Below are 26,346 nucleotides of genomic sequence, written 5' to 3'. Positions count from 1 at the left end.
TGTACCCGGCAAGGCATGGACACTACAAGATTTCTAAATGTGTCTTGTGGTATCTGGTACCAACACGTAACCAGCAGATCCTTTAACTCCTGTAACGTCTGTGGTTGAGATGCTGCAGATCTTAGTTGCTGTTCCAACATAAACAACAGATGCTCCATGGCATTAATGTCTGGGGAATTTGGAGGGTAGGGCAATACCTGGACGTCTTCCTCATGTTCCGCAAACCAGTCTCGAACAATCCGGGTGGTGTAGCATGGGGCATTATCCTGCTGAAAGACGGGGGGGGGGGGAAAGACCATTGCCATGAAAGGGCATACCTGGTCAGCAATGATGTTTAGGTAGGTGGTAGACATCAGATGGCTGGCACATGGATGACTGACCCACGGTATCTTGGGATTGAAATGGGAAACAAAAATGAGGGACATGGATATAAACTGTTAGAGAAAATAATAGACAAACTTGAGTTTGCATTTGGTTAGTTTGTTGTTGAGCACCAGAATAAACTGCCTTCCTGAGTAATAGAGGATGATAGTTTGGTGAAATTTAAGGGCCAGCTGGATTTGTGTCATTTCGCAGTGGGAAGAATATGATAAGAGTAGGTTGTTTTGGCCTGTGCTAATGAACTTAGTATTTCATTTATAAGATAGTTTTTCCTATGAATTTCTGGAATCTCATTATACACAGGTAGCTATTTATTTGTTGCTTATTTATTTTATTTTTATCTCAGGTTACATGCAATCAGGATTTCTTCCACTACAGTATGCACTGGATAAAGGTATTATAGAATCAGTCATAAACAGAACATTAGAGAATTCATTTAAAGTTTCCATGCAGCGTTATCCTTATCCTCCATATGATGATGATCAATTCTTACTGGCTCTTCAGTTTTTTTTCCCCATAATTCTTCTGTTAAGTTTTATGTTTCCTGCCTTAAATATATCCAAAAATATAGTGAGGGAGAAAGAATCACGGATGAAGGTATTAACATTATATACATATATATCAATTATTTCTATATTAATTGATGTTAAAAATTGAATTAAATTAAAAATTATTCTAGTTGTAAGCTATCTCAAAAATGTGGTATTGATCATTATGTCGATCATCAAATGATTTAAGCTTAAGGTTTATATACTATGGTATACTCTTCTAATATGCAGAACAACTGATTAAATTCATGTATTTTGTACTGTTCTGCATTATGCATTGCAGAGCCAGTAAGAAGGAAATGTTGAAAAGCACATGTGAAATACACAGAACTTGGTGATACCATCTTGTTTCCTCTGCAATTGGCATTTTCAGAGTTTGTAAAATAAAATACAATTAACATAAAATTATATTTCTTGCCTATTCACTCTTTGCATACATAGTTTGTGTAATTTTTACAGTTGATTGAAATATTTATGATATAAATATTTTACTCTAATAATCTGTGTTTTATCAGGAAATTTCATATATAGTTTTCAAGTAATGTGACAGATCTATTTTAGCCATTTTCAGCAACTACTTTAGGGCTGTAGATTATTAAATGTACATCAAAGCATTTCAGATATTACTTTCCAAAAAATTTATGATCTAATTCAGTCTGACATAGTCTAAAGAGTGCATGATTATATGTACTTATAAACGTACTTGAAGAACATACTTCATTGTATAAGATATCTGCATTTATTGTGATGTTTTGGAAAATGAAAATTACACTATGCTATATTTTAATTAAAACCAGACATTGCATCTCTCATCCAAGAATTTTTATGAGTGACTAAATGCAAGGGACTGTTTAAATGCTGAATAAACATAACATCTGTAGATTAGCATCATAATTTCACTTAATTACTTGGAATAATACTGGATGATGCAAGATACTGAAAAAACTGAACTAAAAGAATAGAGTCCAGCTGACAAGAACTACTGACTTCTGTAGCATTTATAAATTGTAATTGTGGGCATTAACCCTTAGTCCTGAGGATCAAATGTGTGGAATGACTGTCTGACTATCTCTGTTATTGAGATAGTCAGTAAGTGTGGATAGGGCACTTAGCGGCTAACCTGGCAGATTTAATCCTGGGGACTTCTTCAGCATAGTGGTTGGGTGGAGATCACTTCTGTATGCTTTTGATGACTGGTTCCATCTGTTTTTTTGTATTTCCTGTTTCTCCTGTTTGAAGTGAGAGAAACAGGACAGGGAAGGAGTTATGGGGTGATAGATGTAAATGGGTGGAAGAATGGAGGATAATGATTAGCTCCTCACTTCCTACAAAACTTGATATTATATACTTGGATCTTAGAAAGGCTTTTGATACTGTTGCACATGGAAGACTGCTGCACAAATTGGAGCAGTGTGACATTGGAGGCAAATTGCTGCTATGGATAAAGGGGTGGTTGAGGGGGAGAAGACAGAGTGGTAATCAATGGACACTGCTCATCGTGGACTAATGTTATTAGTGGAGTCCCTCAGGGCTCAGTGTTGGGTCCATTATTGTTTTCTGTATTTATAAATGATATTGATGATGGTATATCAAGCTTAATGTCCAAGTTTGCAGATGATACAAAGGTTGGCAGGGTTGTCAAGGACACTACTGACACTATGCTGCTGCAACAGGATCTAGAAAGGTTGAGCAGATGGGCTGAGAGGTGGCAAATGAAGTTTAACATTGACAAATATAAAGTACTACACATGGGAAAAAGCAACCCCAGAGCAACGTATCAACTCTGTGGTACTACACTGACAGTGGTAGAGAATGAAAGGGACTTGGGGGTGATTGTGCAGGCAGATATGAAGTTCTCTGAGCAGTGCAGACGGGCTGCAAGAGTAGCTCATGGAGTATTGTCAATGATATACAGGAATTTTTCCAGCAGGGATAAGGAGGTGATTATTCCATTGTATAAGGCAATGGTCAGGCCACACCTAGAGTACTGTATACAGGTCTGGAGGCCTCATTTCAAGAAGGATGTAGAGCTGCTGGAACGAGTACAGAGAAGGGCAACAAGATTAGTGAATGGAACAAAGGGGTGCTCTTACGAAGAAAGGCTTAAGTTTTGCAAATTACAGTGTCTGGAGACTAGGCACCAGCGAGGTGATCTGATAGAGGTGTATAAAGCCTTGAATGGTTTAAGCATGCTCAATGCTGATGGGATTCTTCCTCTAGCTCAGAAAAATCACCTGAGAGGGCATAAATTCAAATTGAGGAAAGACAGATGTAGGATAGACCTGCGGAAATTTGCCTTTAGCCAGCGGGTGGTTGGTTGGTGGAACAGACTGCCATCCCTTGTGGTGGAGGTTGATAGCCTAAATAAGTTTAAGGCTCAGCTGGACAGGTATTTTGAACGAACAGAGGGGTGAAGTGGAAGTGGGTTTTTTTTTTTTTTTTTGGCTGATGCTGCATAAGCTTGCTTTCTTGCATCAAATGCCTCTACTAATGCTAATGCTAACTTTGTTACATTGAACAAATTCTCAAGAAATTGGGTATCTTAACCAGCAGTTCTCAAGAAGATCATTAATTGGTTCTCCCTTCAGCATATCCCCCCACTATTCAGACAAGAGAGAGAGAGAGAGAGAGAGAGAGAGAGAGAGAGAGAGAGAGAGAGAGAGAGAGAGAGAGAGAGAGAGAGAGAGAGAGAGATTTACCAAATTAGCAAAATATAATCTGAGGATATATGAGTGAAATTTGAATGTTAAGTAGATTGAGATTTGGCCATAATTTAGCTTCAATCTACAAGGTTTGTTGCCAATTATATTGAGATTTTATGTGCCATTCATTTGCATATATGAATGACATATTTCATATTCCTAGACCTCAGATACTGAAATTGAAGATGTCAGTGGCTACTAGTATTCCTGAAGTTACACTGGATATGTAAACCAACATATGAGTCTTGTTCTTGTGACACATCCATTGTGTGAATGTAACAAATGATGCACTAATAATTTTAATTTTAAATTTTTTATTAACTTTAATTAAAATTAAAATTAATAAATTTTTTTTATTAAATATTTGTGCTGTTAGTGCTAATTTCTCTATGTTTAAATCAAGAGAAGTAATCGACTTTAATCCTATAAGCTCTGCCTGTATAACCTGGTCTTGGTAATTCATCACTATAATGTGCATAAACTATGGTGTCAATTGCTTTATAATTTTTTTATATTTTATTTATTTGTCTTTTATTTGCAAAGAAAAGGTGGCTGATTAAAATTTGCCATTAAATGTTCCTTTAGTTTGATGTGTAATAACTGGAATCAGAATGAACTTTCCAATTCTATTCTCAGTTGTGAATGAACATCAGTAAAATTCTTTACTGTCTCCAGCCAAACTACAATAATGAACTAAATGTAAAACATAAAATAAAAATAGAAAAATAAAATTGTATGTTTGTCTGTAGTTAATAGCATTTAAAAACAAACCTTGAGGAAATAAAATAAGGTAAAAATGAAATTGAAATTAACAGTAGCTTTCAACATTCCAGGATTTTTTTGTCACCCTTAAAGTGAATGGTTGTTCTGTCTTTGATTAAGCTTGATTGGATATTTCATAGTTGCCAAACTCTCTAAATTTATGATGGAGATTCCTTTTGACTTGATTTTGAGCCCATTCTTCATCTCACCATCTTAATATAGTTGGTACCATAGAGTTTTTCCTTTTTGCAAAAAAATAGTAAAACTGTTAAAATCAGAATTTTTAAAAAATTCTGCAAATTTCCATTAACAAATATTGCCTTTGCCATTCGTGTTCGGTTAGCCCTAAAAAAAAAAAAAAAAAAGGAAATTTATTTTGCAGGTGTTTCATTTTCCAACCAAAACAACATATATGTTGTGGCCCTCTTTCAATTTAGAAAGCAATGAAGATTAATAAAAGAACTTTACATTTATTTACTGTCAACAAATTAGTAAAGAACAGGAGAGACTGCTTCTACAGGGATGGGATACTCTTAAATAGAAAGGGTGCAAGAATGTTTGCCGATGCTATCGAGGCAGTGTTAGGTGGGTCGGAAAACTGCTAGATTGGGGGGATACAAGGACTAATAGATTAATAGTAGCCACTGGCAGAGGTGAAAGTGATTCTTGCACTGCTTCTATTGGAATGAGCAGTAGCTTGGAAAATAAGATGCAGGACATTACAGAGACTGCTGGGAGTCATTGGGGTACAAGTAAACACATGGGTTGTGTTAGGGTAGCTAAGAAAAAGAACAGGTGCATGTATACTTGCGTGTACACCAATGCTGGGAGTTTGGTAAATAAATTTGATGAATTTGAGGTATTGCTCAAAGCATCAAAGGCGGATATTGTTGGGATATCAGAGACGTCGTGTCACACAGATATAAGTAATGCAGAACTGGAATTTGGGGAGTACAACATCTACAGAAAGGATAGACAGGATAGGAAGGGAGGAGGGGTTATGCTATTAGTTAAGAGAAACACATAAAATCCAAGGAAGTGAAGCCATTCGACATCGCTGGACAGTGCAGTGTCAAGTCAGTTTGGTGTGACATAAGCATTGGGAGATCAAAATTGAGAGTAAGGAGTGTGCTATAGGCCTAATGACTCTGATGAGTATAATAAGAAACTGTACAGGGAAATAGTGGGCCAGTAAATCAGAGAGTCTTATAATGGGGAATTTTAATTTCCAGATATTGGCTGGAATTTGTGGGTTAGTCACTCACACACTAGCAAGGCTTTTGTGGATTTATTGGTTGATTGTTTTCTAAATCAGCATGTTCGGGAGGCAACTAGAGGGAGCAATACTCTTAATTTGATTATCAGTAGTGATTCTTCATGCATTAAGAATCTGCAGATAGGAACCACTAGGTCAGTGTTTCTCAAAGGGTGTGCTGCGTCACATTAGTGTGCTGCAAAATTTTCCAAGTGTGCCGCGAAATCTTAAAAAAAAAACTAACGTCGTTTTTATTTTAACATTATTGTCCGAATATACTGTACATACAATACCATTAATAAGTATTACCATTAATGGTACGTACAATACCATTAATAAGAATAAAGTTTTTTTTTTTTTTTTTTTTTTATGAGAACCCCAAACACGAGAGGTATTAACCTATAGTACTTAGTACCGTGCTTGGGTTGGAGACTGAGAAGACGAAAGAAGATATTTGTTGACATTGGACTTGAACTTCTGTAGATTGTAATTTTCAGGAAATACGTATGAAGGAAGGTTGTTCCAGAAAACGGCAGTTGAATGAATAAATGAGGAAGATGAAAAGTGGGTTTGAAGTTGGACAGTAAATGGATGTTGGCTGGTGGCGGCACGTGTTCGGACTGTTTTGAAAGAGAGAGCGGGAATTATAGAAGCCAATTCAGAAGAACAGTGCCCATGGAAGTATCTGTAGAAGAGGCATGCAGCAGAAACAGTGCGTCTATGAGACAGCGAGTGGAGAGACTCTGTTAGAGATGAATCATTAATTAACCTAACTGCCCTCTTCTGAATGGAATCAAGAAGCCTGAGAGAGGTTTTGGGGGCACCACCCCAGATGTGGGAACAATATTCCATGGCAGGGCGGATTTGCGATTTATACAGAGTGAGCAGCTGATTGGGAGAAAAGTAACGCCGAGAGCGAAAGAGAAAACCAAGTTTTTTAGATGCAGAGGAAGCAATATTTGTAATGTGCTTGTGCCAAGAGAGATTAGAAGTCAGGGTAATCCCCAAAAGAGATATATCATTTTGCCTAGAAATCGGAGTGTCACTAAAGATAAGCACAGGAGCAGAAGAATCCTTTTTGCGAGATATAAGACAAGATTGAGTTTTAGAAGGGTTGAAATCAACTAAGTTTTCTTTGCCCCACTGGAGAATTACCTGAAGATCGGCATTTAAGGAATTGGCAGCAGATTTTCGAGAACATGAAGCTGATTGAGCTGGACAAGGTTTCTCAAAATGGAAAGTTGAATGCAATGTGCTATCATCGGCAAAACTATGGATAGGATTTCCAGTCAATGGAAGAAGGTCATTGATATACAAGAGGAAAAGAGTGGGGGAAAGAACTGAACCTTGGGGGACACCGGCATTAGTGGAGAAGTTAGAAGACAGAGAGCCATCTACCATCACCCTCAGTGAGCGATCAGAGAGAAAACTGGATAACCAATTACTAAAAACAGTTGGCAAACCATAAGATGGAAGCTTATTTAGAAGACCTTTATGCCAAACACGATCAAAAGCCTTTGAGATGTCAAGAGCAAAAACTTGTGTTTCACCGAACCTTTCCATTGAATTAGTCCATAAATGGGTAACATAAGCCAGAATATCACCAGTGGATCGACACTGACGGAATCCATACTGGCGATCGTTGATCAGATGGAAGGTTTCTAGGTAGTTTAAGAGTTGGCGGTTAATTGATTTCTCCATTACTTTAGAAAGAGTAGAAGTAATTGCAATGGGACGATAATTGGATGGGAGGGATTTGTCACCCTTTTTAGGAACTGGCTGGATATGAGCAAATTTCCAAGCAGAAGGAAAAACACCTTTGGAATAAGAAAGTGAAAAAAGGCGGCAAAGAATAGGAGTAAGTTCAGGAGCACAGGTTTTGAGAACAAGTGGAGAAATACCATCAGGACCTGGAGCTTTCTTAGCTTCAAGATTCATCAAAATCCTTCTGATATCCTTTTGACGGAAGACCACAGGAGGCATTGAATGGAGCGTGTTAGGAATGGTGGGAGGTGTTTTACCAAGATCATTAATACATGAGCTCAAAGAAAAATGGGATGCTAGCAGGTCAGCTTTATCCTTGGCTGAAGTGACAACAGAACCATCTGGTTTGGACAGAGGTGGGAGCAGAGATGGGCAAAAGTTGCGGCCAATAGCTTTGGCAAGAGACCAGAATGCTCGGCTACCATTAGGGCAAGAAGCAAGTTTTCTACTCTTAGCCTGTTCAAACTCTAGTTTGGACTGATTAATAACTGCTTTACAATTGTTGCGAGCTTTGGTGTAGGCAGAAAATGAAACTGAAGAATTAGAAACAAGCCAATTACGATATGCAACGTTCTTCTCTTGGACAGCCTTAGCACATTTATTGGAAAACCAAGGTTTAGATAAAGGACGGGATTTTAAAGTGGAGTGTGGGATAAAGGATTCCATTCCTGCAAGAATAATTTCACTGACACGATCTGAGCAAATGTTGACATCAGAAGTTTTGAAACAGTAATCAGACCAAGGAAAAGAAGAAAAGAAGTCTCGCAGGTCATCCCATTTTGCATTCTTGTAATGCCAAACAATACGAGGTTGGGAATAGCCATGAGATAAAGGTTCCATTGGAGAAGAGGCAATCACCAAGTTGTGATCTGAAGTACCTAAAGGACCTCTCACTTCAACCTTGTACTTAGAAGGGTTGTTTGTGAGATAAAGATCAAGCGTATTGGCTGTATGATTAGGATTGTCCGGTATTCTTGTAGGTAAATGAACAATCTGTGCTAGGTCATTAGTAATTGCAAAAGCCTCAGCATCTCGACCTGCTGGGTCGGTGTGACTAGAAAACGGAAGCCAGCTGGAGTTGTGAACGTTAAAATCACCAAGGAAAATTACCTCACTGTTAGGAAAGTTGGACTGGAGAAAGTCAAGTTGCAAAGAGAGGAAGTCAAAGAGCTCCAAGTGATTAGTGGAGTTGGGAGAACGGTAGAGACAACAGATGAATTTTACACAATGAGGTAGAGAGATTTTAAGCCAGAGAAGATTAAAGAGAGGAGATTCCAAATTGCCAAGTCTTTGACAGGGAATATCAGAACGGACATATGCACAAGTACCACCTTTGAGGCGAAAGGAATCATACAGCAAATAATTTGGACATCTGAGATGAGCAGTAGTTGAATCAACTGATAACTGAGATTCAGTCAGAAAAAGTACATGGGGTTTGGAAGACTGCAAGTGGAAATGGACATCGTTGAGATTAGAATTGAGACCACGTATATTTGTGAAATGAATTAGGAAGTCCTTGGGAGGTTTAGATCTTTTCGCAGATAAGCTTGCTCTATTATTTTGACAATTCATGGTGTATTCAATAGTAAGAAAAAGTGGGTGGGACATGCTGTATGAAGTAATGAAATTTTTGGATATGGCGTACATGTGGTAAGAATATACCCAGATCCTTGACATAACGTGGCCTCGACAATGCTCCCCGCATACACACTACTCGGACTCCCTCCAGTCACTATCTGGCAGAGTAGAGGTAGCAAGATTATACACTAGCTGTGTATAATCGAAGTACACGAAGGATCTTTTTATGACGAATTGAAATTGACATATGCGAATACAGGGGGCGTCTGCAGTTCAGGCGCCAGCACTATTTGAATAAAGACCAATTATCTGTCGCCCGCAGACCACGTGAATCGGACCAACGCGATACTGTATAAGTGCGCAGCGCCCCTGAATTACCTCATTAAGTCAAAATAAGGGATCCCATCCCTAGTCTCTCTCTCTCTAGTTTCTGGGAGTTGTACGCGTAAGCATGTGGCGTATTACGTGTTTATATATATCGTATTAATGTTGTCATATTAAACTGTGTTTGTGTTGTAAAGTAAATAATTTAGGGTTATTCTACAAAACCGTTTTTTGTTTATTAGAAAAAACTGAAAATGGATATACGAAAATTTTTAAATAAAAACAAAACTATTGATGTCGGCGACAGTAGTTCTGCAGCAGATACAAATATATCCATTGAAAATAGTGATAATATGAACAATACCAGCGCCGATGAATCTCAGCCAAAAAGATCGAAAATTAGTACAAGAAAATATAATGAAGATTACTTAAATTTTGGTTTTACGTGGACAGGGGACATAAATTTCCCCTTACCTTTATGTGTTGTATGTGGACATAAAAAAGCAAACAGTGCAATGGTTCCTAGCAAGCTAAAATGCCATATGGAAAAAGTTCATCAAAATTTGATGTCTAAAGACAAAAGGTATTTTGAACGATTAATGCCAAGCAAATTCAAAAAATTGGAAAACACAGTAAAAGTGTCTGACAAAGCACAAATTGCCTCCTATGAAGTAGAACAACTTATTGCACAAAAAGGGAAACATTGACCGGTCCTGCTTGTCGTATAATTGTGAAATGTATGTTCGGCAAAGATGCAGAAGCTGAAATAAATAAAATTCCTCTTTCCAACGATACTATAAGTCGAAGAATAATCGATATGTCGGAAAATATAGTAGAAAATGTTCAACCAAAACTTGATGGTCAAATTTTTGCTCTGCAAATAGATGAGGGAAAGCACAATTAATGGGATTTGTTCGATTCATTAACGGAGATTTAATTATGAACCAATTTTTATTTTGTCAAGAATTGCCAGGAAGAACGACAGGAAGGGAAATATTTAATTGTGTAGATAACTTTTTCGAAAAGACAAAGTTATCATGGAATTTTTGTACAGGCATTTGTGCAGATGGTGTTGCATCGATGATCGGACCTGAAAAAGGTTTTTTGGCGTTTGCAAAACAAAAAAATTCAAATCTTATTTCTACACATTGCATTATTCATCGAGAAGCTTTACTAGGCTAAAACTCTCCTGACAGAATTAAGCATTGTACTAGATGACGTAATAAAAATTGTTAACTATATTAAAAGCAGACCTTTAAAATCACGAATTTTCAAAGAATTATGCGACAGCATGGAATCTAACTACAATTGTTTATTACTACATAATGATATTCGGTGGCTTTCTAGAGGAAAAGTTTTAGCCCGTGTATTTGAATTGCGAGCAGAACTTTGTACATTTTTTAAAAATGAAATAAATACAGCAGGAAAACAAAAAAAATCGTATGAAAATACAAAAATTTTATGATTGTTTTAACAATGTATTGTGGTGTGCAAAACTGGCTTACACAGAACATATATTTGCACAACTTAATATTTTAAATACTAGTTTACAAGGCCGAAACGAAAATATCTTAACGTCAACAGATAAGTTAATTGCTTTTGATAAAAAATTATGCTTGTGGATGAATAAACTTGATGAAAATAATTTAGCTATGTTTCCTAAGATTCCTGAACAGATGAGAAATTTTCTTGCACCAGTGGTGAAAAACCATTTGGAATTGCTTCAAAAGGCAATAAAAACATATTTTCCATCTATTAAATCGGAAAAATATGACTGGATTCGAAATCCTTCTATTAATGATACTTCAAACAGGAATCTTTGTCTTGAAGAAGAGGAAGAACTGATTTCCCTTTCATCCGATCGAACATTAAAAATCAAACATTCGGAATTTCATTTGGATACTTTTTGGATTTCAGTCAGAGATGAATATCCAAAGTTATCTAAAAGAGCAATAAATATTTTACTCCAATTTTCTACGTCGTATTTATGTGAGTTAGGATTTTTGACTCTCACTAACATGAAAAATAAAAAATGATCAAGATTGGAAAATGTCGAAGATGACCTGCGAGTTGCTCTGTCTGAAATAAGACCTGATATAGCAGAAATAACAAAACATCGTCAATCACATATTTCACATTGACTATAATTTTTTAAATAAAAATTCATTTGATCTCTATCAAATATTTGAATAATTTAAAGCTTTGCTGAAGGCATACATATTTTCTTTTTGTAATTATTTATTTAATAATTTTTATATTTTATTTTGGTTGTAAGAATTGTTTGCATAACACAGATATAATATAAGTATAAATAAAAAAATTGTTAATATTATTTTTCGTTCTATTTATTTAATTTAGAAATTTCTTCTTCTATGACTATGTAGGTGTGCCGCGAAATTTTTCTTCTTTGGAAAATGTGCCACGAGAGTAAAAAGATTGAGAAACACTGCACTAGGTGGCAGTGATCACAGTGTGCTGAAGTGGGATTTACTCAAGGAGGTAACTACCATTAGGGGTAAAGGGAAGGGTTATTGCTTTCGTAAAGGTGACTACGATGGTCTGAGATAGTATTTAAATTCTATACAGTTCGACCAACTGATGATGTTACCAACAGCAAACTCAAAATGGGAAGCATTCAAAGAACTTATCTTGGAAGCTACTAGGCTTTACATAACAACTAAGAAATATTGTTCAAGGTTTAGGCCTAAATGGATGTCAGATGAACTAATGAGACATAGGGCAGAGAAGAAAAATGCATGGGATACATATAAATTAACATGTGACACAGAAGCCTATGATAGATATAAGTTGATCTGTAACCAAGTTACAAAGGAGGTTAGGCAGACGAAGGCAGATTACGAGAAATCTTTGGCAAGGGATGCAAAGAAAAACAGCAAGGAGTTCTTTGCTTATGTAAACTCTAGAAGGAAGGGAATGAATCAGATTGGTCCACTTGATATCGATGGTTCAACTGTTCATGATCCTGCTCAGGTAGCTAACAAACTAAATAAATATTTTGCATCTACATTCACACATGAGGAGTTATTCAGGAAGGGGAATGCCATAGATAAAGTAAACACTGGCAGTGAGCTAGATGATCTTGTAATAATTGAGAGTAAAGTGGAGGAGAAATTGTTGAAGATAAATACAAGAAAGGCACCTGGGGGTAGTAGTAGTAGTGGCATGTGATGCAAGAAAGCAAGTGTATGAGCTTATGCAGAATCAGCCAAAAAAAAAAAAAAAAATCACACCATTCCCTCCAAATGCATGTCCAGTTCCTCCTTAAATTTATTCAACCTATCAACTTCCACAACGACAGATGGATTGTTCCAGCAATTAACCACCCACTGGCTAAAGGCAAATTTCCGCACATCTATTCTACATCTGTCTTTTCTTAATTTGAATTTATGCCCCCCTAGGTTCGTAATCTGAACAAGTGGAAGGATTCCATCAGAATTCAGCGTGCTCAACCAATTCAAGGTCTTATAGACCTCAATCAGATCACCGTGCATGTGCCTTGTCTCCAGCCTCTGCAGTTTGCAGAACTTAAGCCTCTCTTTGTAAGAGGAAAAATTTATTCCCCTCACCAATCTTGTTGCCCTTCTCTGTACACGCTCAAGTAAATCTACATCCTTCCTAAAATGAGGCTTCCAGACCTGTACGCAGTACTCAAGGCGTGGCCATTGACCATTGCCTTATACAGAGGGATCTCCTTCTCCCTACTAGCAAAATTCCTATATATCACTGACAAAACCCCATGACCTGCCCTGGCAGCCTGTCTGCATTGCTCAGAAAACTTCATATCTGACTGCACAATTACTCCCAGGTCTTTTTCATTTTCTACCACCTTAAGCGTAGTACCACACAGTTGGTACGTTTCTCTGGGGTTACTTCTGTCCATATGCAGTACTTTGCATTTGTCAAGGTTAAACTTCAGTTGCCACTTCATAGCCCATCTGCCCAAATTATCTAGATCCTGTTGCAGTAGCACACTGCCATTACTGTCATTAACAACCCTGCCAATTTTTGTATCATCTGCAAACTTCAACATTAAGCCTGATATACCTTCATCAATATCATTGATAAATATACAAAACAACAGTGGACCTAACACCGAACCCTGTGGGACTCTACTAATAACATTAGTCCACGAAGAGCAGCACCCATTGATTACCACCCTCTGTTTTCTCCCATTTATCCATCCTTTTATCCATTGTAACAACTTACCATTAATACCATTCTGCTCCAATTTGTACAATAGTCTTCCATGCGCAATAGTGTCAAAAGCTTTCCTGAAATCCAAATATATGATATCAAAATTATTTTTTGCATCCAGTTCCTTTGTAACCACATCATAATATCCTATCAAATTTATCAGACAAGACTTTCCCTTAACAAACCCATGCTGTGTCTCAATTATTGCTGCAGTCTTGTCCAGATGATTCTGCAATGCATCTTTAACCAGTGACTCCATTATTTTACCCTGAACAGAAGTTAAACCTGGTCTGTAATTACTCGTGTCACCCTTTGATCCCCCTTTGTGAATTGGGGATACATTTGCACATCTCCAATCCATGGGAACCTCCCCTGAGTCCAAGGATGCTCTCATAATTATGGCTAAGGGTTTGCTTAGTTGCTTTTCCGCCTCCTTTAATATAACTGGATAGATCCCTTCCACCCCAGGTGCTTTTCTTATGTTTAACTTCAAAAATTTCTCCTCCATTTTGCTTTCAGTTATTACAAAATCATTAAGTATCCTGCTACAATTTGATAACCTTCTGCCATTTTCAAACCTTAATAATTCCTCATGTGTGAATGTAGATGGAAAATACTCATTCAGTTTGTTTGCTATCTGAGCAGGATCATCAACACTTGAACCATCGATGTCAAGTGGACCAATCAGATTTATCCCCTTCCTTTTAGAGTTTATATAAGTAAAGAAATCCTTGCTGTTTTTCTTAGCATCTTTTGCTAAGGATTTCTCGTAATTTGTCTTCACCCGCCTAACCTCCTTTGTGACCTGATTACAGACTAGCTTATATCTGCCATACACTTCTGAGTCACTTGAAAATTTATATGCATCCCATGCATTTTTCTTCTCTGCTACTAGTCTCATTAGTTCATTAGATAACCATTTAGGCCTAAACCTTGAACAGTATTTCTTAATAGGTATGAAACTTTTAGTAGCATCCACGATTAATTCCTTGAATGCTTCCCACTTAGAATTTACTGTTGGTAACATCGTCAGTTTATCCCACTGTACAGAATTTAAAAACTCTTGGAGACCATTGTACTCACCTTTACGAAACAAAAACCCTTTCCTTTACCCCTGATGGTGGATGGGATCTATCCAGTTATATTAAAGGAGGCAGCAGAGGAAGTAAGCAATCCGTTAGCCATAATTATGAGAGCTTTCTTGGACTCAGGGGAGGTACCCACAGACTGGAGATGTGCAAATGTAACCCCAATTCACAAAGGAGGGTCAAAGGCTGACACAAGTAATTATAGACCTGTGAGTTTAACTTCTGTTCCAGGAAAATTAATGGAAGCACTGGTTAAAGAAGCACTGCAGGATCGTCTTGACAAGACTTCAGTTATAGCTCGGACACAGCATGGTTTTGTTAAGGGAAGGTCTTGACCAATTTGATTGGATACTATGATGTAGTCACCAAAGATTTGGATGCAGGGAATAACTTTGATATTATATATTTGGATCTTAGAAAGGCTTTTGATACTATTGCACATGGAAGACTGCTGCACAAATTGGAGCAGTGTGGCATTGGTGGCAAATTGTTGCAATGAATAAAGGGATGGTTGAGTGGCAGAAGACAGAGAGTGGTAATTAATGGATACTGCTCATCGTGGACTAATGTTATTAGTGGAGTCCCTCAGGGTTCAGTGTTGGGTCCATTGTTGTTTTCTGTATTTATAAATAATATTGATGATTGTATATCAAGCTTAATGTCCAAGTTTGCAGACGATACAAAGGTTGGTAGGGTTGTTAAGGACGCTACTGATGCTATGCTGCTGCAACAGGATCTGGAAAGGTTGAGCAGATGGGCTGAGAGGTGGCAAATGAAGTTTAACATTGACAAATGTAAAGTACTACATATGGGGAAACAGCAACGTATCAACTCTGTGGTACTACACTGACAGTGGTAGAGAATGAAAAGGATCTGGGGGTAAGTGTGCAGGCAGATATGAAGTTCTCTGAGCAGTTCAGACTGGCTGCAAGAGTAGCTCATGGTGTCTTATCAATGATATACAGGAATTTTTCTAGCAGAGATAGGGAGGTGATTATTCCCTTGTATAAGGCAATGGTCAGGCCGTACCTTGAGTACTGTATACAGGCCTGGAGGCCTCATTTCAAGAAGGATGTAGAGCTGCTGGAACGAGTACAGAGAAGGGCAACAAGATTAGTGAATGGAACAAAAGGTTGCTCTTATGAAGAAAGGCTTAAATTTTGCAAATTACAGTATCTGGAGACTAGGCACCAGCGAGGTGATCTGATAGAGATGTACAAAGCCTTGAATGGTTTGAGCATGCTCAATGCTGATGGGATACTGCCTCTTGCTCAGAATAATCACCTGAGAGGGCATAAATTCAAATTGAGGAAAGACAGATGTAGGATAGATGTGCGGAAATTTGTCTTTAGCCAGCAGGTAGTTGGTTGGTGGAACAGACTACCATCCCTTGTTTTGGAAGTTGGTAGCCTAAATAAATTTAAGGCTCAGCTGGACAGGTATTTTGAACGAACGGAGGGGTGAAGTGGAAGGGTTGTTTTTTTTTTTTTTTTTTTTTTTTTTTGGCTGATGCTGCATAAGCTTGCTTTCTTGCATCATATGCTAATGCTAAAGAATGCTATCCTTGTCAATTATAAAAGACCAACTTGAGAGAGAATGCTACAGAGAATGCACACTGTTGTTTATACATATTTGGCTGTTTGTTGTTAAAGAAAAAAAAAAGGGAAAAATATGCAATTCTACTAGTGTTGTGCTGTTGAGGTGCAGAACAACAAAGCACAAAATATAACAGAATATCTTAATAAATCATTCTTGACATTTTAACAATTTTTAAAAGTGGGGCTGAGTTTCAGATGATATTAAATCAGGTGGGGAAAGAAAAACAAAAACTGAATTCAAATCCTCTCTGGTAAACCATTGGAATTACTCTTGACAGCCAAATCTGAACATCAGTGCCATTGTTATAAACAAAACTTACCACAGAATTTTTGAAAAGATGCATAGTCTGGAGCAATATCTTTCTTGAAACAGTTATAATCATTTGATTTCTAACGGACAAATCCTGACAGAAAACCATAGAGATAAAAATCACAGGTAAATTCGAGGGTTACGTGTCAAACAAAGTTAACTACAGTATCATTTTGTAGTCAACATTTTTGTAATTAACCAAGAAAAAGTCATTTTAAATTTTTTTGGTTTACCGTAAATCTACTTATACTGCCTAATCTGACTACCAGAGAGATGCAGTTCTATGATATGATATGCATTGTTATTTATTAAATAAAGTAAAACTAAAGTTATCTAAAAAAAAAAAAAAATGCAATTTTGTTGTTTGAAACTAAACCCTCAAATTATGTTTAAAGGTATATGTACAATAAATAGTCCTATAGCTATAATTTATAATTTAATATAAAATGTGTGTAATATGTATATTGTCAGTAGAATTCAATTTCTAGTGCAGTGTGGGCTTTAAAAAGAAACCTGATTTCCTCCTATATTTTGTAAAAGAAAGAAAGAAGAAGAAAGAAAAAAAATAATAATAAACTCCTGATTTTTGCCTGTTTTTACCAAAAAAAATTTGTTTTCCTCCTGGTTACAATTACCTGATCTCCAGCTTTTTGAAAGTCTTGGAAGCTATGGGCATTTCTTGCCATTTTCTCATTATTTTAATATACTGTAGTATAAATATCAAGAACACCTGCTAGGGGTTAAAAAATAATTTTTTGGTGATATTTCAACACAGTATAGCATGCCCTTTCTTTAAATCTTTATAAATTAAGATATCCAAATATATTATCAGAAATTTAAGATTGATTATTTTTTTTTTACTATTAAAACAATCACTTTGCAATTCTAAATGTTAGATTTTTTTTTATTGCTTTTAATGAAAAACTAAAATCTCATTTTATGCATTTGTGAGATGTAAAAAAAAAATGGACTATCATCATGATTAAATAATTTCTTTTGTGTTTTCTCATTAAAGCAAAAAAAAAAAAAAAAAAAAAAAAACATTGTTTGCATATTTCGGAAGTTTCCTGTTATGAATTCAGTATGTATATTATGTGTTACTGTTGAAAAAACTCAAAATTCAAGTGTAAAATTTATTTTAGTATTAGCCAAATGGTGCAAGGAAGTCCAGGACTTTGCTGCACTGCCAAAAAAAAAAAATAAACTAGCTATTTGACTCCCTCTTCATATATGTATCTGTTGAGATGAGCTTTGAATTTTCTCAACCTGTCAGCCTCAAATCAGCCATGGACGAAACTTATTCCAATAATTAACAACTTTCTGGTTGAAAAACTTCTTACAATCTGGTGTAAACATCTTCCCTGTACCTTGAATATATGGCCTCTTGGTTCTGGAACCATTTATAACAGTGACAATTTTATCAGTGTTCACTTTGCTTTCACTCCTCAGAGCCTTATACACCTCAATCAAATCTCCTCTAAAATGTCTAGTTTCCTAGCTCGCAGCCCGCATATTCAGTCTTTCCTCATGGGGACTTCCTTTTGCTGATATCATCAGGTGTATTGCCTGGTTTTAGATCCTTTAATGAAACTCAGTCTTTTTTTTTTTTTTATTTTTAGATGTGGTCTTCATACCAGGACGCAGTATTATGACCTACCTCCATTGTTACAAGCAATTATTCAATAAATCATTATTAGGACCACCTGAGCCCTCCTTACTGCTCGTAGAACTTCACATCTGACTGTATCGTAACTCTCAAATCTCCATGTTTTTAGTTCAACCCCACCAATTGTGTAAGTTATTTTGGGGTTGCTATTCTGTAAGGAATTCCCAACGAATTACCGTTGTGTTGCTGTTTGAATAACCTTAAGCCTACAAAGGATTCAGTCTTGCAATCTTGTTTCACAATTCCAGAGTGTTTATTCACATAAATTTAAGTGATTCATAACTATATCAAGACTTCATGAGAGAACAAAACTGGTATCTCTGATATTTGTGAAGATGAAGATGTGAGTCTGTTTAAATAATTTGTTTTTTTATGAAACAGGGTCTCTGGTTTTAGCTATTGGGGCCTCTGGCTAGACAGTAGACAAACATTGACTACACAACTTATGAACCTGGAATGCATGTAGGTGCCAGGCTGCCCTCTTTGATTTTGTTTCCCATAATTCTTTTCTTGCCTATCAGCAAGAATATACTCCTCAATAGAGTCACTCAGGTTCCTCTAAGATGTTTAGTTGCTGAGCTCTGCAATCCATACCTTTTTTTTTTTGCCGAGAGAGAGAGAGAGAGAGAGAGAGAGAGAGAGAGAGAGAGAGAGAGAGAGAGACTGGTTGGATGTGAGCAAATTTTTTCAAGCAGAACTAAAAACACCAAGAGACGAGTATAGAGAGAGTATGCTATGAACATCAAAACAAGTTGATGGATGTTTATACATATTTTGCTGTAAAAAAAAAAAAAAAAAAAAGGGAAAAAAATATTCAATTCTACTAGTGTTGTGCTGTTGAGGTGATTTGTGTGCTAATGATCCAGTGGAGTGAATGAATGTATACATTGTGCATACATTTTTTCAGTCGGATGCTTCTTCTATGGATGTGTTAAATATTTAAAGTTTTATAACTTAAAATATAACACAAGCAAATTTTACACTTTCTTATTCCACTAGAATAAGAAAGTGTAAAAAGACAATACAGAACAAGAGCATAGGTTTTGTGAACAAGTGAAGAAATACCATCAGGATTTGGAGCTTTCTTGGCTTCAAGATTGTTCAGAATTCTAGCATCCTCCTGTTGTATGATCACAGGAGGCATTGAGTAGAATGTATTTGGCACGATAAGAGGTGAATTACCAAATTATTGGTACAGAAGTTGGAAGAAAAGTAGATTGCTATAAGTTGGTATTGTCTTTAACTGAGGATGCAATAAAACTATCAGGTTGTAACTTGAGGTGAGAATATGGATGGATGGAAGTTGCAATCAGTAGCCAGTAGTCTTGGCACGAGACCAAAATGCTTGACTACCATTTTTTAAGGAAGCAAATTTTATTCTTTACCTTTTCAGATGGAATTTGGATTGATTGATAACTGTTACAATTGTTGCAAGCTTCAGTATAGGCAGAAAGTAAAGCTGGAGATTCAGACAGAAGTCAGTGCTACGTTCTTATCTTGAACAGCCTTAGCACATTTTTTTTTGAGAAAACCAAGGTTTGGATAATAGGCAAGATTTTAGATGAAATGTACTACTCAGATTTTAGATGAAATGTACTACTGTTTCCTAAGTTGAAGATATTATGTCTAGCAGCATTAAACATTAGTTACCATTTTCAGATCATATTTTCTTCAAAAACTGGTGTGTCATTTTGAAGAAACAGCCTGATATTAGTAATTAGCCACCTCCCGACCTTCAAATCAGCTTTTTCATTGACAGTTTTTTCAGTAATCTCTCATCAGTCATTAAGGATGATTAGAAACAAGAGCAGTTCTCTGCCCCAGCACTGATCTTTGAAGGATTCCACTTACTAATTTGTTCCACTTTGAAATGCTCATTTATGGCTGAAAAATAGGAATCAGCATAAGGAATCTGCATTTAAGTCAGTCCTTATCTGCCTAAGGATTGTCCCTGTAATCCTAGTTAATGTAGTAACCTAAAGTGAGATCACATCAAATGCTTTGCCAAAATCTCGTTATACGAAGTGTCCACAAACCTCTTTTACAAGTTAAACATTATTGAGTGAATAGGGAATGTGATACTAACCTGAAACTATGTCCAGGTGATAGAGAATGTCTTCAAGTTTTAGAGGTGTATGTGGGCATTTTTTTTTTTTTTTTTTTTTTTATTCCTGTTAAATGTTAACATATATTAATTGGATATGGGTAGCCAACTAAAACCACAGAAAGATAAAATTTGAAGTCATTGGCTTACATAGATGTCTTATGTTGGCAAATACGCCAGCCAATGAAAGATCCCTGCAAGACATGCAAAGTGATAATTTTGATATTATTTTTGTAATAATCAACTTAGCTTGATGGTTGTTTCCTAACAGTGGAAAGCTGTTACTCCTTTACATCCACACCAGCCTTATTCCTTTTGGCCCTTATTTACTCTGCAGTTTTCTCACCTATAATCCAATACCTCCCCTATTTGACACAACATATACCTGTCACTGAGGCTGATTACTTCACAAATATGTTGTGTTTAAGCTCTGTAGTGGTTCCTATATGGAATATACACCTAGCTCTCATGAATCACAGAGAGTAAATTCTAAAGGAGTCATGTCATGGAATGGTGGTGGTGGCCACAAAATCAGTACTCTTCTTTCAGTGCATTTTTCTTGAAACACTATGTTCAGTTATGCACAAATTTTTTTTTTTTTGTGGTGAAGCAGTAGAGCTCCATATTGTTGGAAAATCAAGTCACCATTGTTGTTGTTCTACAGTTGGGGACAAGGAAATTTTAACAAAAACTAGGAAATTGTAGCATGTCCAGATACTTGTCTGTGATGTTAGTTTCTCCAAAGAAGAAACATTCATACATTTTTTGACAACTCATTCATGCAAAAGGACAAATTTCATTATGAATAATTGCAGTTATTTTGCCATCTACTGCAGTGTGCACATTTTCTGGTTGGCCAATAAAATCTTTATGATATCCTCTATCACGTGGAAGTGATTTCAGGTTTGTATTACATACCCAATAACATTTTAGTTTCTAAAGGAGGTTTATGGATCCACTATATCAATGTCAATTTTTGAGATTGATATAGTTTTATACTTTGTTATAGTAATACTGTTCTGTGCAGTAAGCCCAGAAATAAATAAATAATTGACCAGTTATTGTTATTTGGTTTTTTTTTAGGAGCATTAGCAACTAATGCCATATTGCTCCGGGATATGTGGTGGTCATTCCCTGACCTTTCCGCATCCTCCATATTTGGTGGTGATGGGCTCGAACCCCGGTCTAATCAAGAAGCGTGTGCTACGCACTGCTGCTCCTTCCCACCTGGCTACGGAGGCGTCTAATTGACCAGTACATGAACTGTGACTGAAAAACATTTTCTGCTCTTCCCAGTCCCTAAAATTGTTGATTGTATAGGTCAGTAGACACAGGACTGGTGAGAAAAAATAAGTAGAATTCCATCAGAGAATACAGTGGCAGACATTTTTACATTGAGTGTGTCAGTCTTGCTCTATATTCACTGAACATCACTACTGTCTGTACACAACAGGAAAAAAAAAAGACCTACAGTAGTTGATGTGCATCAGAACCAGACACTAACAGACTAAAGAAGGTCTGGTGGCTAGATGAATCAGACTTCCAACTACGCCGACCGGGCTAGCCGAGTGGGTAAAGTACCTGCCCGGCAACCCAAAGGTCGCGGGTTCGATTCCCGCCTCGGGCTTGGATCAAAGTACTGCAAAAACCTTGGGAGGTGCAATATGGCCACAGAAGCCGATGCGCCAACAACTACCAAATCAAAAAAAAAAAAAACTTCCAACTACATCATGATAATGGTTGTGTTAGCATATGGCGATATAATGAAGCCATGGATCCCTGTTTCGCTGTAATCAGTCATGATCACAACAAAACAGGCTTGTAAGGAAGTGTAATGGTCTGGAGCATGCTTTGCTATGAGTTTATTGGTCTCTTGATTCCTGTGGATCAGTATTGAACCACTAAAGTTTATTTGAATATCATTGCTGACCAGGTCTATCCCTTCCTTCCATGTTTGATACCTGATCCTCAAGTAATGATTAGTTCCAACAGGATAATGCACCATGCTGTAGTACATGGTGCAGTATGTGTGCTTTATTGTACATCATTTTGTGTATGGGTTCGAGAAATATAGATTCTCTCTTCTTTAAAGGCTTTCACGATCATTTAAGTTAAATCAAAAGGGAAATTTGATATCAGGTATCCAATGTATGCGGCCAGTATCCCACCATTTCATTATTGGAAGTTAGTATGGCCAAATGTTTAAATAGTGTGTAAAAACTCATAAACAACTATTTAAAATAATCAATTTCTAAAACAATACAAAAACTTATATATGCTGGTCTGGGGTGTGATGGAAAAACATAAGATTTTTATGTAGATATCATCCAATACAGAATATTATATATATAGTATAATAATTCATGTCAAATTACAAAAACAGTTCATACATAAAAAATAATGTAAAAGCTATACAAAGGGTAATAACTAATATTCTAATCAACCATATTTTAATCTATTTTACAAAATTTCATTTTGGTGCTGGTGTATTCAAAACAGTGGTAGCAAGTGTGCATAGATTATTAATTTATTTTCTCCCTGATATTCTAAAAATCCTTCCTTTTCTTCCTGGTTTTTCTACCCCATTGAAAGAAGACAAAATATTGTTGACTAAAATTTCTGATATCCCTTAAGTTACATAAAAGACAACCTGAAATACCTCATTGTTATTAATAAATATTGAAAAACAGTAAAGGGTGTCCAACACAACCCTCCAGAACTCCCACTCAGTAGGAGTCCATGTAAAACAGTAGTCATTTATAACTACTCTCTCTCTCCCCCCCCCTACTGCTTAACCATCCCTTTATCCACAGTAGTAACTTCCCCCAATGCTATATTGCTCCAATTTTTATAGCAGTTGTAAATGTGGTACAGTATCAAAGGCTTTACTGAAATATAAGTAGATGTCAAAATTATTCTTTGCATTCAGTTCTTTTCTTACACCCTCATAGTAGTTAACAGATTTGTATGGCATGAACTCTCTTTAAAAAAACTCATGCTGTGATTGTCTTATGACACTACTCTCAAGATGATCATCTTGCATTATCCCTTTAACTAATGATTCGATTACTTTCCCTGACACAGAGGTTAAACTGACAGGTCTGTAGTTATCCTCTTCATCCTTTGAACTACCCTTGTGAATAAGGAATACATTTGGATATTTCTCCAATCTACAGGTAAATTGGATAAATACTTAAACAGTTTGGATAATACTTAAACTTATACAGATAAATACTTAAAAGAAACAGGTAAATGAAAGGAAGGTCACATTAGTTACTTTATTTTATAAGTTAATTTTATTTTTTATTTTATTTTACTTATTTTTATCAGTTGTTCTTTTGTGTTGTTTCTCACATCTGTCCATATTCAGGCATCAGTCAAGTTACACCATTGTGGAGGATACAGACATTGTATTGCATCCTTCAAATCAATCATGAATTTTTATTTCTTACTATTTTTGTTGAAGGTAAAAAGTTAATTTACATACATATAGCTTACTGCTATTTTGTATACATATAGATTCCTATTCATATTTGTTTTATTTTCAGTTCAGCTCTTGTTTTCATTGATCTCTCTCTGTGTGTGTGTGTGTGTGTGTGTGTGTGTGTGTGTGTGTGTGTGTGTGTGTGTGTGTGTGTGTGTGTGTGTGTGTGTGTGTGTGTGCATGCGCTATTTTATTATTGTTATTTTCTGGTGTGTTTGCCACATATACTGTTCTGAAGTCTTTGTTCATAATAGTTGTTGGTGCACCTTACCATGAAACATCATACACATCTCCTAATCATCTTTGATGGCTGCGAGATATGCATGATATCTCATGTGCTTTTACGCTTCTAGAGTTAATAAGGCTTAGTTTCTTTATCTGCCAGTCAGTATGTTGCATAGGTTTTTAAAGAAACACAAAATTTTATGATAGTTTATGTGAATCAGCTTTGTAGTGTTTCCCAGTCCACAACTGCTGCATTATCAACAACTCTAACCTAGATTTAAACGAACCACTGCCACCCCTGCCTCTGTGATACATATGAGCAACACCTGCATTTCTTGATGTCTGCATTCTACAGGAAACTTCTGAAGCATTCCTAGTGATATATTATTGGTAATAATATTGAAGTTAGGACATGTTCTTATTAATTTCTCATTTTATTTACAGGAAACAATGAAAATGATGGGATTAAGTACATGGCTCCATTGGAGTGCTTGGTTTTTTAAATACCTACTGTTTCTCATAATACCAGTGATTACAATTACACTGCTATTTTGTATTCATTTTAAATCAAACATGGCTGTGATGAATAATAGTGATGCTTCAGTAATTTTTGTAATTTTGCTGGTGTACCTTTTGAGCACGATATCCTTTTCTTTTCTGATGAGTACGTTGTTTTCAAAAGGTAATAGTACTTATATATTATTGCAGTTATATCCTTAGTGTTTTGTTAATTGATTTTATAATTTATTAACGTATGTAATATGACTCAAGTTTATTTTTAAGTTTACTGTTAATTCTTAATTATGGGTTGTCAGATTGGCATTTTTTTCTTTAAAAAGAACAACAAGATCTCAATAAAAAATCATTTAAATCATTTTTCATGGAATGCTTCCAGTCAATTCTCTCCCATATGTGACGAATAAAATAAGATGAAAAAAGGTGAAAAAAACGAATTAATGAATTCCCTCACTCATAGAGATACGACCAAATCCGATGCGCAACAGAATCAAAAGCCAAGAGCCCCAACCCAACCCCGAAACACATCAAACCACCGCAGCAAGACCATGAATGTGAGAAGACATTGTGTCAGAATAAATAGTTAAAATTGCTTCTGATAATAAATAATTAAAATCACAATTAAAAAGATTAAAAACGTTATTAAAATTAAAAGGATTAAAAGTTACAATTTGGATGAATACTCAAATTAAACGAACTGCACAGCTGTTTCCCTTCCTTAAGCAGACCACGCATTTCGGTTGATCGCTGTGTTCACAGGATGGGAATATCGCAAAGCGTTTGTGTGTGTGTGTGTGTGTGTGTGTGTGTATTTGACTCTGAAATAGAGAGATTATTTATATTGGTGCATACGCCAAAAAGACCAGAAATCCGAAATTTGGTAAGGCCATCGCACATTGATAAAAAATCAATAAATATCAATAAAATTGATAAAAAAAATTTAACAAAAAATCACTACATAACATTCTCCTGAATTTATCTATTAGTAAAGAAAAAGGATGCAAATATGTGCTTATAAAATTAAAAGTTTCGTTAACATTGGCTATCAGATGAAGAAATGTCAGCGATATCAGATACCATTATATTGCATAATAGTTTCCAACCACCAGATATTCAAAATTTGTCAGAATGCTTGGAGATACAGTAGGTAGCTACAATATCATCATTCTTCTCTTTCTTGGTGATTCCTTTCTTCTCTCTTTCTCTCTCTCTCTCTCTCTCTCTCTCAGGGTAACTGGAAAAATTTTTTTGGCCAGTGCAGCCTAAGCCTCAAGCTTCCTTGCACTGTATGGCTAATAATAATAATAATAATAAGATATAATTAATGAAATTGCCATAATTTTATTAACTGTCATTGAAATTTATTTCTTCCAGTGATTCATTAACTATTTACTGGGCATGCTGGTGGTAAAAGTCCACCAAAAAATGAATTACCCTGGTGTGAATTTTCAAGTTTCTTCATTGTGGTTTTAACTTTTGATCGGCACCATTGATTGCATTAGAATTGTTTTAACAGTAACACCAATGATGCCATAAATTAAAGTACATTAGCATTAGTATTTGATGCAAGAAAGCAAGCTTAGGCAGCATCAGCCAAAAAAAAAAAAAAACCACTTCCAGTTCACCACTCTGTTCGTTCAAAATACCTGTCCAGCTGAGCCTTAAACTTATTTAGGCTATCAACCTCCACGACAAGGGATGGAAGTCTGTTCCACCAACCAACCACCCACTGGCTAAAGGCAAATTTCCGCACGTCTATCCTACATCTGTCTTTCCTCAATTTGAATTTATGCCCTCTCAGGTGATTATTCTGAGCTAGAGGAAGA

General features: G+C 36.1%; 1 protein-coding gene across 1 annotated transcript in view; it reads left to right on the top strand.

Annotated features, from left to right (window-relative positions):
* Positions 1 to 26,346, top strand: part of LOC150076806 (phospholipid-transporting ATPase ABCA3-like) — a 354,775-nt gene that overhangs the window by 74,414 nt on the left and 254,015 nt on the right. Inside the window, exons 5-6 of the mRNA XM_090385684.1 lie at positions 728 to 978; positions 24,449 to 24,686. Coding sequence (XP_090241810.1) covers positions 728 to 978; positions 24,449 to 24,686 — 489 coding nt within the window. The remainder of the gene's footprint in view (positions 1 to 727; positions 979 to 24,448; positions 24,687 to 26,346) is intronic.

The sequence above is a fragment of the Mastigoproctus giganteus genome, chromosome 12 (assembly GCF_048544385.1).
Source record: "Mastigoproctus giganteus isolate SK-2022 chromosome 12, ASM4854438v1, whole genome shotgun sequence".
Taxonomy (NCBI): Eukaryota; Metazoa; Arthropoda; class Arachnida; order Uropygi; family Thelyphonidae; genus Mastigoproctus; species Mastigoproctus giganteus.
Note: the sequence above shows the minus strand (reverse complement) of the source record. Positions and strands in the feature narration are given on the sequence as shown.